The 17235-nt window shown below is 43.3% G+C and overlaps 1 protein-coding gene across 2 annotated transcripts in view; it reads right to left on the bottom strand.

Annotated features, from left to right (window-relative positions):
- Window positions 1-6494: 6494 nt before the first annotated feature.
- The window catches only part of CERS5 (ceramide synthase 5), a 91816-nt gene continuing 81075 nt past the window's right edge, over window positions 6495-17235 (bottom strand). For both annotated transcript variants that reach the window (XM_077298068.1, XM_077298067.1), the window contains one exon: window positions 6495-7192. In XM_077298068.1, coding sequence (XP_077154183.1) covers window positions 7043-7192 — 150 coding nt within the window. In that variant the 3' untranslated portion in view covers window positions 6495-7042. The remainder of the gene's footprint in view (window positions 7193-17235) is intronic.

Consider the following 17235-nt stretch of genomic DNA (forward strand, 5'->3'; position numbering starts at 1 on the left):
TTTCAGCTAAAGAGGTGATCATTTTCTGCCATAGATTCAATACTATTGTACATTTAGAATTGTCATTAATGGGGTTGTTAAAAATGGAAAAAAATTAGACCACAGGAATGTCTCCAAAATGCTAAAGCGAGGCATCCTCGCCTGTCTCTAGAATCGGTCACTACAGTGACACCTGACTGCTGGGGTTGGTCTTTGGCTGCAGCGCTGTGACGATTGGTTGCAGCGGTCTGGTGACTGAAATAGCACTTCACAGGCTTGGGACATTTCCCAAAAAATTTGTCTTAAAATAATTGTGTTTTATGCAGATCAGGAGACCTGTACAGGCAAGGGCTAATGTTTGTGACAAATCCATGTGCACCATCTTGTAGACATGCGCAGACTCCCTGCAGCTTTTTACACTACACAGTGCTTCCATTTAGCACAGAATAAGAGAAATACTGGCATAGCGCTTGTGATGGGGCAGGACACAAGGCTCTCAATCTTTCAGGGGCAGAACATGACGTTTATAGAGTACCATACTATTTTCACAAAGAGGACATATTAATGATCGTTCTCCTGGGTTTAACCTATGGCTACTGCAGCCTTAATAAGACACTGGTGAAGCGTTATCCGAACTACCCAACGTGGCGCACATTTATCGGCAATATGGCATCCGGTTGGTTTTAGAGCGACGAGCCGATTGAATCGCCTACTCTACAACACTTGCTGCTTTCCATCAGCAGGAGCGGCCTTTCTGGCTTATTACAGAGGATTGCTTTGACTTGATACAATAGTGCCCACATTCCAGTTGTGATCAGATCCTGGCACCTGAGAGGCACAAAGGTCAGTCCGGCACATGGTGTATGGTAGGTGGAAGGCCGCTTACACGTTTGGCATTAGGGTTATGGCTCTGAAATCAAATCAGTTGCTAAACCTTTTAGTAAAACACAACCATTGGGGTATACAACTGCAATCAAAACTATTCAACCCCCTCTGCTAATTGGGTTTATTAACAAAATTTACAATGTTTCCGCCGGTTTCAGTAAACCAATGAAACAATCACAATGTAACTCAATACGAGGAACAGAACAAGTGGTTTCTCCAAACTGAAGACAAAATGCCACATCGGGAATGCTGCCAGAAGCTGGTGTCTGGTTACACGTCCGCAGCAGGTCACAACAGCCGGAGGAGCTCCACCAAGTACTAAAGGCTCAAGGAGGTTGGGAATGGATTCATAGGACCAGGCCAGCAAACTGCCTCTGACATGATGGCATCCCTGGCTCTGCTTTTATTTGCCAGCCCGGCACAATATCCTGTTGCGGTGTGACGCACATGTGACATCGCTCCAGCCCGGATAATAAAAAGAGCGCTGCAGATGCTGGAAGGCAGGAGGCGATTCTCTGGGCTCCTGTCCGATGGCCATAGATGACTGATCATTCACAGGACTCGGTCCAGTGGCAAGGATTTGCACCCTCTCTACCGAAGAAGCCATTAAGGGGTTTATTCATGCCGAGGCTGCCGTAGTCTTCAAAAGTGTCATTTTGTAGTGATTTTGGATATCGCTTGTGACATTGCTTGCGCTGAGATATTTAAATTGTTCTTGTTTCATCGGTTTATTGCAGACAGCAGTGTGTACATTTCTGGGAAGGGTTGAATACTTTTGATTGCAGCTGCTGTGACGCTATAGTCCCTTACCCATATACAGTGTGGTTGGTGCGCTTACAGCGCCACCATGTGGTCACTGCAGGGAGCAGCTTATATCGCACTACTGGGACGAGGCAAACCTGTTCCCCTGGAGATATTGTGCCAAAATAAAGGAGTTCCCACCACTTCTTAAATACTATATTCATCAGTGTTAAGAACACGCTCTGTACCCGCGATGTCGGCTCCTGCTATCCCAGCGCTCATGTGACATTATTGGGCCACGTGAGAGTTGCAGCTGATCTGCGGCTGCTACTCAGACTTCTTCTGGACATCCATTTTAGAGAGACTTTTGCAGCCCTCTAGCCCTTACTACCACCATTTTTCTGCTTAGGGTTCCCATTGACTTCTATGGGGTTCGTGTAGAGTTCTGGTAACCGAACTTTGGACTAAAGTTTTCCCGAACCCGAATATCCACGTGTTCATTCATCCCCAGTTCTCATACTTCCCTCGGACATCTGAAGGGTAGTGTGAGGCAAGCAGGCCATAAGTGAGAGCGCTGGTGCAGACTGCTGATATGGCGGCAGCGCGGGAGGCGAGAACGGTTAGTTTTATTTTACATTGGGGACTAGAATATTTAAAGGGATCAGTCAGCACAGGATGACTGATCAAACCAAGTGGCCAGTTGTTTAACTGCGGCTTCCGAGGATCCAGAGTAATAGACAACCCCTTTGTTATTTTACAAACAGGTTGTCATTTTTAACCCCCGGAGCTCTTTTTGGTTTTTCGCTCCCCTCCTTCCCAGAGCCATAAGTTTTTTTTTTTATTTTTCCGTAAATATGGCCATGTGAGGGCTTGTTTTTCACAGGACGAGTTGTAATTTTGAAGGACAGCATTGGTTTTACCATGCTGTGTACTAGAAAACGGGAAAAAAAATTCCAAGTGCAGTGAAATTGCAAAATAAAGTGCAATCCCACACTTGTTTCCGGCTGCGCTTGTTAAATGCCGCTGTCAGAGTGACAGTGGCATTTAACAAGTTAATAGGCGCGGGTGGATCGCGATTCCACCCGCGTCTATTGTGGTCACGTCAGCTGTTCAAAACAGCTGACATGTCCCAGCTTTGAGGTGGGCTCACCGCTGGAGCCCACATCAAAGCAGGGGATCTGACCTCGGACGTACTATTCCATCTGATTGTCAGAAAGGGTTTTTTCCCAGAACAAAAGTTGATTTTAATCAATAGATCTTGGAATAATAATTTCCACAATTTGATGTGATTGTTCCTGTGCTGAGATAATCTTATAAATGTGCCCCTGCTGTGTCATGGCCGTGTCTGATCATACCACAGCTCCTGAGGGGAGGAAGGAAAAGAGAGAATACAGACAGGACAGCTCAGGGTTGTGTAAAAACAGCGGCCATTGATCTCCACCAATCAGAAGGCTGGGTGAATTATTGGTTATAATGCCTGCATCATCATAAAGCTTGGATTTCCACCAATCAGAGAGCAGCACTGGGTATAAATGGCAGCAGCCTCGCTCCAGGTTGCTGTCCGCTGCTGCAGCCTGCCAGGTGATGAACGGCGAGCCGTAAAGCATCCAGCGCAGAGCAGAAGGTTCCAGTTGGCCGTAGTCAGCACTTGCTGAAGATGCAGAATCATGGAAGATACTTCAGTGCAGATGCCAGTGTTCCCGGCTGGTAGGATGGAGCATATGACTGCGGAGATCATGTTCTTGGCAGGACTCAACGCCTAATGCATTGTACCCAGTCACCCACAGCTGGTAACACCATAGGCACAAGATCCAGGCCGATCACTGCTGTTAGATCTAACCAGAGGAACAGCCTGCAGCCCTACTGAGCCCATCTAGGACAACCCCAGCGCTCTAAGCTCAAATAACTGTAACAAGGGTCCAGTTGTCCAATAAAAAAAAAAGGTCATGGGTAAAACATGGCGGACAGTTAGCTTTTTGTCTCTATTTTATTTAGCATGAAATATTACAAGGGTCCTATGATGTTCAAGCAGAGGGTCTGTGAAATTGGGCTCATGCAGGTCGGGTGATGGGTATCTGGCCAACACGAGTTATTGATGGGTGATAGCAAAGCTTGGGGTTCTTAAAAACAGGGCCTCTGATAATTAACGAACAATGTAATGTGGTCCATGTCAACACAGTAAACACATACAAAACTGCATTCATTATTAATTGGATCCATAGATCAGATGACCTTGGTGTACTTACACTGACAATCCATCTCAGAATAATAATATAATCCTTTTTAAAAGGTTTGATCACTCTGCCCACAAAGCTTGATTAACGCTCCTCAGCGTCCCACCTCCCTGCTGAGATGGCCCACTGCTCAGAACAAGCTGCAGCTGCCAGGCTCGGCAGAGATTGAATGTATTTGGACTCAAACTGCCCATCTTAATATTAGGCTTATACAACCATTTTCATACCAAGTACACCAGTTTCATCAGGTCTAAGGGCTATTTAATAATGTATGCAGTTTGCATTGAGCGATCTAGTGACAGATCCTCTGTAAAATTGATTTGATCTCAGACTTGGGTGGATTCATCTTGATAAATCCGATGCATCATTTTGAGGCCAGTCAGCCATCACTACTCTTCTGGCACGTCCTACGATCACCGATGTCCGTCACATTTTACTTAAAGTATGGGCTTGAGGGTCTCGCCTGATCACTAGCGTGGTGTGGCCGAGCTCTTAAAGGGGTTGTCCACGTTATGGTAGTGTATTGAGGATATTATTAACATACAAGCATTACAGGTTCTTGCGCTTTGTAAAATGGCACAAGCTTGTTAGTACAGACTTTCTCACATACAGCACAGCTCCACTTTGCACAATGGCTGCTGACAGAGGAACAACTAGAAGACGCTGACTGCTTGGTCTGGTCATATGCTTTGCCATCGGCTGACAATTTATGGAGAAGAGTGCTGTAAAGAAGGCTGCTCTAACAAGCACAGGCGGAGAGCTTGGAATACATATATTAATTGGCACAAAATTACATTGCCAACCTTTTTCTTTTTAAAGAGGACAATCCCATTTTTCGCTCTGAACTTTAGCCAATAAGCCATTTGAATTGCAGTCTCTTGGAGGAAAACTAAGTAAAGATTAATCATCACGTGGTCCTCTTGAAAAAAAAAACAACAAAATAGTCACCCTGTGAGAACCCCCATTGTTTAGTTTTTGGCCAGTCTTTGAAGTAGATGTTCAGTTTTTCTGCAGCGCAACTACAGGGGAAGTTAAAGGGAATCTGTCACATTTGACCTACCTCTTCCAACAAGCCTACAACCTGCAGTGACCCTTGTTCCACCAAACCGCTGCCCGTCCAGCTCTACTTTCACCTACTGTATCCTCACCAATCCCTTGTAGGCTGAGCCCTCGCAGGCAGGGTCCTCTCTCCTCCTGTACCAGTCATATTATTTAAGATTATTGTACTTGTTTTATTATGTATACCCCTCCTCACATGTAAAAGGTGCCATGGAACAAATGGTGCATTAATAATAAATAATCTGAGCTATTGTATAACCTGTATGCCCATATTAAATAAGCATACCCATCAAAATGGTTATCCTTACAGACCGGGCCATATTGGCGCTGTCATACTGATCTGGTTAATACCGCAGGTGAAGAAATCCATTTCTTGATTGACATTTCCTTATAGTCTTATCTTCGTGCATCAGGGTGGGATTGTGGGTAGGGTCTTCAGATTTGTTCTGTCCCCTCCGCCGTGTCTGGATATCACTTAAAGTTTTGCGCATGCGTAGATTGCTCCAAGCAACCGGCACCAATTCACTGAAGCGGCGCAAAATTTTAAATGAAGCAATACTCAGACACAGCGGAGGGGACAGAACAAATCTGAAGACCCTACCCACAATCCCACCCCCATGCACGAAGATAAGAATATAAGGAAACGTCAAACAAGAAATTAATTTCTTTGCCTGCTGTATTAATCAGATCAGTATGACAGTGCCAATATGGCCCGGTCTGTACTGTATTTAGTAAAAGGCTGCTGACAAGTTCTCCTTTTAAAAGGATAACCATTTTGATGGGTATGCTTTTGTAATATGGGCATACAGGTTACACAAAGAACAAAGCTGAAGACCCGACCCACAATCCCGCCCCAATGCGCAAAGATAATACAAAACAATTAAAGAAAATCTACAAAATGGATTTCTTCACCTGAGGTTTATTTTAATCGGATCATTATGACTGTGAATATGGCCCTGTCTAGATGTGACGCACGCACTCAGCAGAAGTGTATTGCAGCGCACAAACTTGCCATGTCCGTGTACCACAATACACTCTGCTGGCCAAACAGAGGCCGGCAGCTGACGTCAGTACACGCAACTGGGTGCATGGCAGGGACATCATGTGTCCACAATGCTTGGATGCTGAAGTCACCTGCCAGCTTCAGAAGACGACGTGGCGGGGGAAAGCTAGGAAGGCGAGTAGCAGGGTTCTGATTTTTTTTTTCTTTATGTTGAACAACAGAATATACAAGGATGGGGGTGCATATATACCAGGATGGGGGTGCATATATACCAGGATGGGGGTGCATATATACCAGGATGGGGGAGCATATATACCAGGATGGGGGAGCATATACCAGGAAGGGGGTGCACATATACAAGGATGGGGGTGCATATATACCAGGATGGGGGTGCATATATACCAAAATGGGGGTGCATATATACAAGGATGGGGGTGCATATATACAAGGATGGGGGTGCATATATACAAGAATGGGGGAGCTTATATAAGGATTGGGGGGGGCAGTATATACAAGGATGGGGGAGCATATATAACAATGGTAATTTTAAATTGAAGAACCCTTTTCAAAATACAAAAAAATAAATAAAAATGTGCATTTTTTGTTTTATTTTTTTCACAGACTGAAGTAAACAATGATATAAAATAGGACATTAAGGCGCACACTCCTGATCATTTTCCACACACTGCTCGTGAAGGGTTGCCACCCCTTGTACCTGGCACAGCTGTGGGTGCTTGGAGGGCAGTCTCGTCCACGGTGAACCCCAGGGCCCGGCAATCGACAACTGCCAACCAACCAAGTGTAACATTGGCCCAATAAGCACAGTCACAGCTTGTGCACGACCGCCTCTTTCCAAGTGGCTGAATGGTGGAGGAGGGGAGCATGGAGCACACAGTTTATAAAAAGGTGCAGATTGAACAAAATATATAGCAGCCAGCGCGTGCGAATCCAGATCCACGGAGCCAACTGTCAAGTAATAACTGGGCTGCAGTCTGGCTGTCGTCTGGTGCAGAATGTGCTTCACCCTCCAGGGGCGGCTCAGTTCAGGACCGGTTGTTTGTGAGGAATGATTTAGGCTGAGTCTTAGGACATGTCTTTTACAAAAGGGAACATATTACTATGTTGCTGGCTGTCCATTCACTTATTCTTCAGACCACTGGCCGCCTGAATCTTGGCCATTCATCCTGTTGGCCCCGTTGCTGGATGTGTTATGGACTGATTTTGTGCCATTTAGTGCCGTGTCCTCCTCTTCCGAGCTGCTTTCTATATCGCTGCGATCGTCTTTCAATGCCTGGCAAGGGAAAAAAAAAAAAAAAAAAATCACATTACTAGAGGATTACGAAGATCGTTGTTTATACGAGCTAAGAAAACGACTCCGTATTAGTGGTCGTGAGATAGTCATGGTAGGTGCAGCATCTCGCCATACAGAGAAAAGCGCCGTCTTCACGTTAGATACTAGGCACGGTTAAGGTAGTAATACAGGACGCTGGTATCAGTGGGGAAAATGGCAAAATTCGGCCACCTTTTATGGGCCCAGCCATGCTTGTGATGCAGCATTCACCTACAATCCCCGGCAGCCGTCCTGGAGCTCAATGGTGCAGCCAGAGTTTTCAGGTCTGTACGGCAAAGCATCCCGCACCCCCTGGCACGGCCTAATGGCAGAGATGTAGGAAGTATTTATAGAACATCTCTGCTACAAAAAAAATAAAAATGCAACACACACCTATGTATTGCACCGATACCAACATGTGCTCTGGCTCAATGTTTTGGTCCAGTTCCTTTTTTTTGTACAAACAAGGACATGGCCCCTTTATTGGGGCGGCTTATTTGGTTTATATAGCTTCCCCCAGGCAGGTGTCTGAGCAGTCGGGCCTAGGTCATGCTCTGCCGACACAGGATGAAGCTTAATATTAGAGATAGGACAGTCCCGATTGGGTACACCTTGTCGTGGTGGGATGGCCTTTACTTTTTTTTTTTTTTTTTATAACAAAACAATGTTAATTAAGTACCATTATTATTTACTTATTACAGGGTGTTTGCTCAGATTTTATCATAGGGCTTAATTACTGGCCACAGTGTGAATGCTCACCTATGAAGTGCACTTATACCAATATATGCTCTGTTCTGTTTTTTGGTCCTGGTTTAGTTTTTTTTTGCATGGTTCCCTCTTTTTTTTTTTTTTTTTGAGCTGTTCATTTTGTTTATATAGCTTTCCACAGCTGACACATAGCGAGGAGACCACCACAAGTTAGGTACCGTCCCTATTGGGAACACCTTGTTGTGGGATGACTTTCATTTTTTTTTTTAAATCAAAATAATGTTAACTAACTACCCCATGTTATTTACATGTACTATTACCATTTATCTACTTACTACAGGGCATTTGCTCATTTTGTTTTCATCTTTGGATCTGCTTGTTAAATGGTCACAGGGTGAATGCTTACCTATGCATTGCACTCATACCAACATATGTTTGGTTCTAAAACACCAAAACCCCCGCCAAAAGACAGCTTTTTATTAGAAGAGTCGTCTTAGAACAGACAACTCCTTCCAGATTGCAGCCACGTGAGTAGATGATTGGCTGGGAGCCTGGCATTCTTAGAGTAGTTCTCTGTTCTGGAACATAGAGGGGAGTATGGCGTTTAAACACTTTCTCCCATATGTGGTCCCTCACGCCAGAGTCCTGTTCTGACCTTGCTTCTGCAGTTTTTCAGGAAAAAAAACATGTGGGCAGCACTTCAGAAGACCTCTTTAAATAAGCAAATCGCCAATCAGTAGTACGACCAAAGCAAATCCTGAAGTTTGTCCACAAAAACCGTCTAAGGCCGGTTTCACACGTCAGTGGCTCCGGTACGTGAGGTGACAGTTTCCAGACCAGGAAGGAGCGACAGCCGACGGGGGACCCGGGTAAGTATTTTCTGACCAGCGGGGGGGCGCACAGGGGGTGGGGGGGCGGCGGACACATAGATCTTTATTTTAAACACTATTATTCATATTTTCTCTGCAGCAAACGCTGCTGCAGGGAACATATGAATCGCGGCTTCAGCACGATGCAGAGTGGGTACCCACTCGCCATACGGGCGGCACACGTGTGCCGCACGTATGGCCTACGTGAGTTCCCAGGCACACGGACACGGATAACTCCGGTACCGATTTATTCCGGTACCGGAATTATCTGGACGTGTGGGACAGCCCTAACCAGAGCTAATGAAGACATTCGAGATGGTGTATAAAGTGGCTTTCAGCACATTTGTGAAAATTATATTAGAAAGTGACCAACTATCATAAAGACGTTTTGTCAAACACAGTGCAGAGTAAATGTGGTGGAATTATATTTGGACTCCATTACTAGCATTACAGTGACATGTCAAAGTTTGGACATCCCTGGTCAAAATTACTATTATTGTGAACAGTTAAGCAAGTTGAAGATTACATTATCTCCAAAAGGGCTAAAGTTAAAGATGACACATTTTCTTTGCATTTTTGGGGAACAGAAAATATATATTTTCATTTTTTAGATTTTAAAAATTAAGAAAAGGAAAATGGGCCCATGCAAAAGCTTGGGTACCCTTGGAAATGTGTGTGCTCAGATAGCTTAATGTCCGAAACCTTAATCAAAGTAACTAGCCTGTTAGGGTTATGGCTTGGTCACCATCATTATTAGGAAAGGCCAGGTGATGCAAGTTTCCCAGCTTTAGGCTATGTGCGCATGTTGAGTATTTGCTTGCAGAAATTTCTGCAAGGTTTCTGCCTCTCTTGGCAGGGAAAAAAAGGGCTTTTGGTGTGTGTTTGCATGCTTTTTTTGTACAGCACTGAATGCTTTTTTTTTTTTTTTTAGCTAAATAAAGATTAAAAAAAAATAAAAAAAATTTGTGATGTAATTTCTTGGTTCAACACCACCTTCTTCATGCTGATGCAGTAGTAGGGCATTGTGTCAGCAGCTGTCTTTGACACCTAGCTGTGGGCTTAGTAATGAAAAGGTATCAACCAGACACCCTCATTACTAAGCCAATAAGTAAACACAAACACACTGTCACCAGCCTATGTAGGAGCTTTAACAGAACGAATGTACGTAGGCTGCAACCCAGACATCAACTGTTAATTTTACAGAAAAAAAAAAAGGAAAATTTGTGTGGGCTCCCGAATAATTTTAATAATCAGCAGCGGGAAAGCCGACAGCTGATAATATTTTAGGAAGGAGCCAATGGCCATAAAGATTCCCAAGGCTATTAATATCAGCTCACAGCTGTTTGCTTAGTCTTTACCGGCTAGTTTACAGGGAGACCCCAGAAAAAAAAAAATTACATAGGGTTTCCTATAAAATCTAACCAGCAAAGGCTAGGCAGACAGCTGTGGGCTGATATGAATAGCCTATGAAGGGGCCATGGCTATTGACCCCCTCCCAGACTAAAAACATCAGCTCTCAGCTGCTCCAGAAAAGGCAGATCTATATGTTGCGCCAATTCTGGCACTTGGCCTTGCTCTTCCCACTTGCCATGTAGCGGTGGCAAGTGGGGCTCATATTTGTGGGGTTGATGTCACCTTTGTATTGTCAGGTGACATCAAGGCCACAGGTTAGTAATGGAAATGTCTATAAGACTCCTATCCATTAGTAACCCCATAGTGATATTGTATAAAAACAGACACCCAGAATAAAGTTCTTTATTTGAAATGATGACAGACTCCTTTAATAATTTTAATTAAGCCAAACGCCTAATCCACCGACGCCAACTTCTCCTGCAACCAAAATAAAATAAACCATAATATTCCTCACCTGTCCACCGAGAAGATAATCTGTAATGTCTCACGACGATCCCGATCACTTTGAGAGCAGTCACATCAGTGATGTGACTGCTCTCAAAGACAGCCAGCGATACAGGAGGTAATTGCTCCCGCGGTCTACCACTAAGCTGCCATGAGAGAGGTCACTGATCAGCTGTTACAGACAGACGGAAGTGGACCATAGACAAAATATAAAATATATATATATTTATTTATTTTTATTTTTTTTTTACACACAAATGATTTATTTTAGTCCCCAATTTTTTATTTTCCCAAGGGTAACAGGAGAAATCAGACCCCAAAAGTTGTCCAATTTGTCCCGAGTACGCTGATACCCCATGTGTGGGGGGGACCACTGTTTGGGCACACATCGGGGCTCGAAAGGGAAGTAGTGACGTTTTAAAATGCAGACTTTGATGGAATGGTCTGCGGGTGTCATGTTGCATTTTCAGAGTCCCTGATGTACCTAAACAGTAAAACCCCCCACAAGTGACCCCATTTTGGAAACTAGACCTCCCAAGGAACTTATCTAGATATGTGGTGAGCATTTTGAACGCCCAAGTGCTTCACAGAAGTTTGACGCAGAGCCGTGAAAATACAAAATCTTTTTTTCACAAAAATGATTTTTTAGCCCCCAATTGTTTTAATTTTTGCAAGGGTAACAGGAGAAACTGAACCCCAAAAGTTGTTGTCCAATTAGTCTCGAGTACGCTGATGCCCATATGTGGGGGTAAACCACTGTTTGGGCGCACAACAGATCTCAGAAGGGAGGGAGCACCATTTGACTTTTTGAGCACAAAATTGGCTGTCGCGTTTGGAGACCCCCTGATGTACTTAAACAGTGGAAACCCCCCAATTCTAACTTCAACCCTAACCCCAAAACACCCCTAACCCTAATCCCAACCCTAACCTTAACCCTAATGCCAATCCTAACACCAATCCTAACTTTAGCCCCAACCCTAACCCTAATTGGAAAATGGAAATACATACATTTTTTTTTATTTTATTATTTTTTCCTAACTAAGGGGGTGATAAAGGGGGGGTTATTTATTATTTTTATTTTGATCACTGTGATGGGATCTATCACAGTGACCAAAATGAAACAAGAGGAAGAATCTTCCTCTGCCGGCCGATCATGGCAGGCACACTGCGCATGCGCCCGCCTTTTTCTTACCGGAGGAAGAAGTCGGCGGCCAGGAGGGAACGCAGCAGGACCCAGGGACACCGGTAAGTATAACAGGGTCCCCGATCCCCCTATTTCTCCGTCCTCTGATGAGCGATCACATCAGTGGTAATTGGAAATTAAATGGGAAATTGCATTTTGGTTTCTTTTGTGGTCGCCGGTAAATGGTTAATTACCGGCGATAGCAACCCGGGGGTTGGTAAAAACTGACCCAAATCATGTTCTCTGGGGTCTCTGCTACCCCCTGCAATCGAGATCCCAAAGAAAATCTGACTCTGGGGGGCGCTATACACTTTTTCCACAGCGCCGTTAATTAACGGCGCTGTGGTTTAAGTACCCTTAACTACTGCCGTTAAAAGGCGTATCGGCGGTCGTTAAGGGGTTAAAGTTTAACTACAATAAATTTATAAAACACCATTGAGTGCACAATAAAACCTTGAATATTTTACATTTTATATATATGACCAAATGAATTGAGCACAAGTTGCCCTTTTAATGCATTTTAGTGTGCATTTTGGCCCGCAATACAGAACCATATTAAGCATTATGTAATGCATATTGTAGATACAAGCACTGCATTCTAGGGGAAAATTACATTTTGTACACAGCTCACATTTGTGACAGCACACCACTTCACATGGACATTTTTATGGTTTGTGCTTTGCATTATTGAATGGGTTATTTCAGTTTAGAAGACAGCGCCACACTTGTCTGTGCCTGGCATTACCGTAAAGCCAATTTCATTTAAGATGTGCAGCAAAGCCAGACATACCCATGGACAGCATAGGTCACAGTTTTTAGGAAGATAAGCAGATTTTTATTTTCTAATTTTGAAAATCCTGTTGGCACCATATTTATGGCCAAAGTGATGGTTATTATATGGTGACACTTTTCCAGTTTCTCATTTTTAAAAAGGGAAGGGTAAGATTGAATACATGACAGTACATGGCCATGTAGGTGACTGCAATGATAAGTCAATAGAATGCATGTAGTCATCCTGTTTACCTTGTGCAGCCATATACACAGGGTCTGTATGTGGAAGGACAAAACTCAACCAACAAGAAATACCTGATATTCAAGAACACCAGAGCAGCCCTCAGGCAAGGTTCACCATGGACAGTAAGGCCATATACACACGTTCAGTATTTTTCGAGTTTTTTCGCTATAAAAACGCGAAAAAAACGCTAACATATGCCTCCTATTATTTACAGTGTATTCCGCATTTCTTGTGCAAATGTTGCATTTTTTTCCGCGAAAAAAATCGCATCGCGGAGAAAAAAAAGCAACATGTTCATTAAAAATGCGGAATTGCGGGGATTCCGCACACCTAGGAGTGCATTGATCTGCTTACTTCCCGCACAGGGCTGTGCACACCATGCGGGAAGTAAGCAGATTATGTGCGGCTGGTACCCAGGGTGGAGGAGAGGAGACTCTCCTCCATGGACTGGGCACCATATAATTGGTAAAAAAAAAAAAGAATTAAAATAAAAAATAGCGATATACTCACCCTCTGATGGCCCCCGAAGTGTTCCCGCCTCTCCGGTGCATGCTCTCTCTTCCGTTCCTATAGATGCTCTGTGTGAAGGACCTGCGATGAAGTCATGGTCCTGTGATTGGTCGCGAGACCGCTCATGTGACCGTGACGTCACCGAAGGTCCTGCACGCACCATCTATAGGAACGGACGCCGCTGAGGAGATCAGCTGTCTGCAGGTGAGTATAACCATTTTATATTTTTTTATTATTTTTAAACATTCTATCTTTTACTATTGATGCTGCATAGGCAGCATCTATAGTAAAAAGTTGGTCACACTTGTCAAACACTATGTTTGACAAGTGTGACCAACCTGTCAGTTTTCCAAGCGATGCTACAGATCGCTTGGAAAACTTTAGCATTCTGCAAGCTAATTTCGCTTGCAAAATACTAAAAAAAAACGCGAAAAAAACGGGAAAAAAAAACGCAAAAAAAATGCGGATTTCTTGCAGAAAATTTCTGCAAGAAATCCTGACGTGTGCACATACCCTAAGGGTGCACATACCCTAAGGGTATGTGCACACGTTGAGTATTTGGATGCAGAAATTTCTCTGTATCTTGGCAAGAAAAACACGGCGGCAAAAACGAGAGTTTTCAATGCATTGTTGGACATCAATGAATGCTATAGGCAAACATATAGCCATATAATTGCACAACCCCCCAACATTATAAAATTGCACCCCGTGGAGCTTATTGGACTTATGAAAATAGCAAAGTAGCGCCCTACCCATTTTTTTTGTAAAGAACAAAAAGGTAAAAAAAGCAAAAGGTAAAAGCAAACAATTATCAGGCTGGGAAGATCCATGGTTATTCAACTCTTCCCAGCCTAAAAATACTTGCCCGCAGCCGCCCCAGAAGTGGAGCATCACAGATGCAATCGGCGCCCCTCCATGGCTCTTCCAAATTGCCTTGGTGTGTTGGCAATCTAGGTAATGTGACTTGAGGTTGATGGGGTAGTGTCCAAAATACACAGCTGACATCAAGACCTGATGGAGGTGTCCATCAGACACCCCTATTCTTAACCCAGAAAAAGAAAACTTACCCCGACACAATTCGTGTCTCAAACGAAAAAAAGTTTCCAACATGTCCGACGTAATCCAGAGCGCAGAGTAACCAGGAATCTCTGAGGAGCAGTGATGCTACTGACGTTACTGCAGAGGGAGGTGTGACCCGGCGCCTCTAATGAGCAGTGACGTCAGTAATGCCGCAGCTCTTCAGACGTACCTGGTCACTCTGCGCTCTGAACTATGACGGACATGCGTGGAAACTTTTCTAAAACTGGTGAACGTGGGACAGGGTCTTGTGTTTCTCAGTTTGTGTTTTTTAGGTGTCCATTTGTGGACTACAGCAAACCTGGGAACTTGTTTTTTTTTATATAAATTGGTGAACGAGGGATAGTGTCAGAGGCTGTTTACTAAAGTGTGTATGTGTTTCTTTGTTCTTACTGCGTTAGTAATGATGGTATTTGATAGTCATCAGACACAGCTGACATCAACTCCAAGCCACATTGTCCCTGCACCAGAGCAACAGGGAAGAGCTAAGGCAATCTGGGTAAAGTGGACTGGCATTTTTAGCCTGGGAAGGGCCCAATAATCATGTACCTTCCTGGCCTGATAATATCAGCTGTCTGCTTTACCTTTGCTCTTTACAAAAAATGGGGGGCCCAGTGTGCTCTTTTTTTCATTAAATCATAAAATGTTGTCCAACAAGCTCCATGGGGTGCAATTTTATATGTCGGGGGTTGTGCTAATATATGTCTATTTCTCTCTATTATCTACAGTCATGGCTGAAAGTGCTGGCACCCTTGAAATTGTTCCAGAAATGTAAGTTTCTCCAAGAAAATTATTGCAATTACAAGTTTTGCCATACAAGTTTTTTTTTTCCTTTGTGTATTTAAAAAAAAAAAAGCAAAAATTGGGCATAATTTCACACAAACCCCCAAAAACGGGCAAAATAAAATTGTTGGCACCTTTCCAAAATTGTGTGTAAACCACTTAATTTCAAGCACGTGATGCTCGTTCAAACTCATTTGTGGCAAGTAACTGGTGTGGGCAATCTAAAAATCATACCTGAAACCAAAGGGGAGAAGTTTACTCAATCTTGAGTTGTCTGTGCGTGCGTGCGCCACACTAAGCATGGACAACAGAAAGAACTGTCTGGAGATGGACTTGCAACCTGGAGATTGTTTAACAATTTTGGTTCTAAAGTCCTCAGATCTTGATGCTCCTTTGGTCTATAGTGTGCAACATAATCAAATTTACAACCCATGGAATTGCAGCCAATCTCCCTGGATATGGACAGCAGAGAAAAATAGATGAAAAGTCGCAATGCAGGACAGTCCGTATGATGGATAAACAACCCCAATCAAGTAACAAAAAAAATTCAAGTTGTCCTGTAGTCTCAGGGTGCATCAGTGTCAGTAAGAACTGTCAACATTTGAATGAAATGAAACTCTATGGCAGGAGACCTAGGAGGACCCGACTGCTGATACAGACAAAAAAGCTTGACCGCAGTTTGCAAAATGTTCGTGAGTAAGCCAAAATCTTTCTGGGAAAGCGGCTTGTGGACAGATGAGACCAAGATAGAGCACATAATTCTACTGTTTACCAAAACCGGAATGAGGCCTACAAAGAAATGAACACAATACCTACAGTCAAATATGGTGGTTAGGTTCAAAGATGTTTTGGGGTTGTTTTGCTGCCTCTGCGCATTAACTGTGTGCAAGACATCATGAAATCTAAGGATTATCAAAAGATTTTGAGTTGCAATACAGTGTCCAGTGTCAGAAACTTGTGTTTGTCATGTTGGAAGACCTAGAACGCAATGACCCCAAACATGCTTGAAGAAGCACTCTTTCCAGTGATTTTGTTTCCATCCATTTCTAAGTGGCCAGCAATGAGTCCGGATCTAAATCCCATTGAACACCTGCAGAAAGACCATAAACTTGCTGTTGGGAGAAGGCATCTTTCAAATGAGACCTGGAGCAGTTTGTAAAAGAAGAGTGGTCCAAAATTCCCATTGAGAATCTTGATGATGGTTATGGGAAGTGATGGATTGTAGTTATTTATTTAAAAGGGTGTGTAACTAAATATTAATTTGAGGGTGCCAACAATTTTGTCTGGTCCATTGTTTGAGTATTGTGTGAAATTATGTCCAAATTGCCCTTTTTCTCTCTTTTTGTGTGTTGTTGCAATACCCAATTCGGAAATAAGCATGTGTGTAACCAAAAAACGCGTGTATTTGCAATAATTTTCTGAGAGAAGTACTATGGAACAATTTCAAGGATGCTAAAAATTTCAGCCATTCATGTATTTCTATTATCTATCTCTAGCATTCACTGCTGCCTAAAAACACATACAAAAACATAGCAAATCTGCAATCATTTTAGACCCGCGTTTTTACAGTGTTGAACGGACTTCATTGAAGTCAATGGGTTAAAAAAAAATGCTGAAAGAATTGACATGCTGCACATATGAATCTGCACTAAATCTGGAAGTCACAAATAAGTAACATGGGCATGAGACTTTAGGAGTCTCATTCACGTTGCTGGCATCAGCATTCCCTTCAGGTTTTGTGACAAATCTGCACGACGAAAATGCAATGTGTGCACAAAGCCTAAACATAGCATCACGTTTGCAGTCATTTCCTAATCTATGTAAATGTACTGGAAGCAAACCCATCATTTTTGTGCTCCTTTTTTCTGTAGTACATGCTTAGAATCAGAAAATTATACAGTAGTACTAAGCAGTGTAACTGTGATGCCAGCACTGGGGTGAGACAAACCGTTACCAGAAAGTAGCAGCAAAAGTCTTTTTCACTCTGCTACACATCTTGTAT

Source organism: Ranitomeya variabilis, chromosome 3, assembly GCF_051348905.1.
Source record: "Ranitomeya variabilis isolate aRanVar5 chromosome 3, aRanVar5.hap1, whole genome shotgun sequence".
NCBI lineage: Eukaryota > Metazoa > Chordata > Amphibia > Anura > Dendrobatidae > Ranitomeya > Ranitomeya variabilis.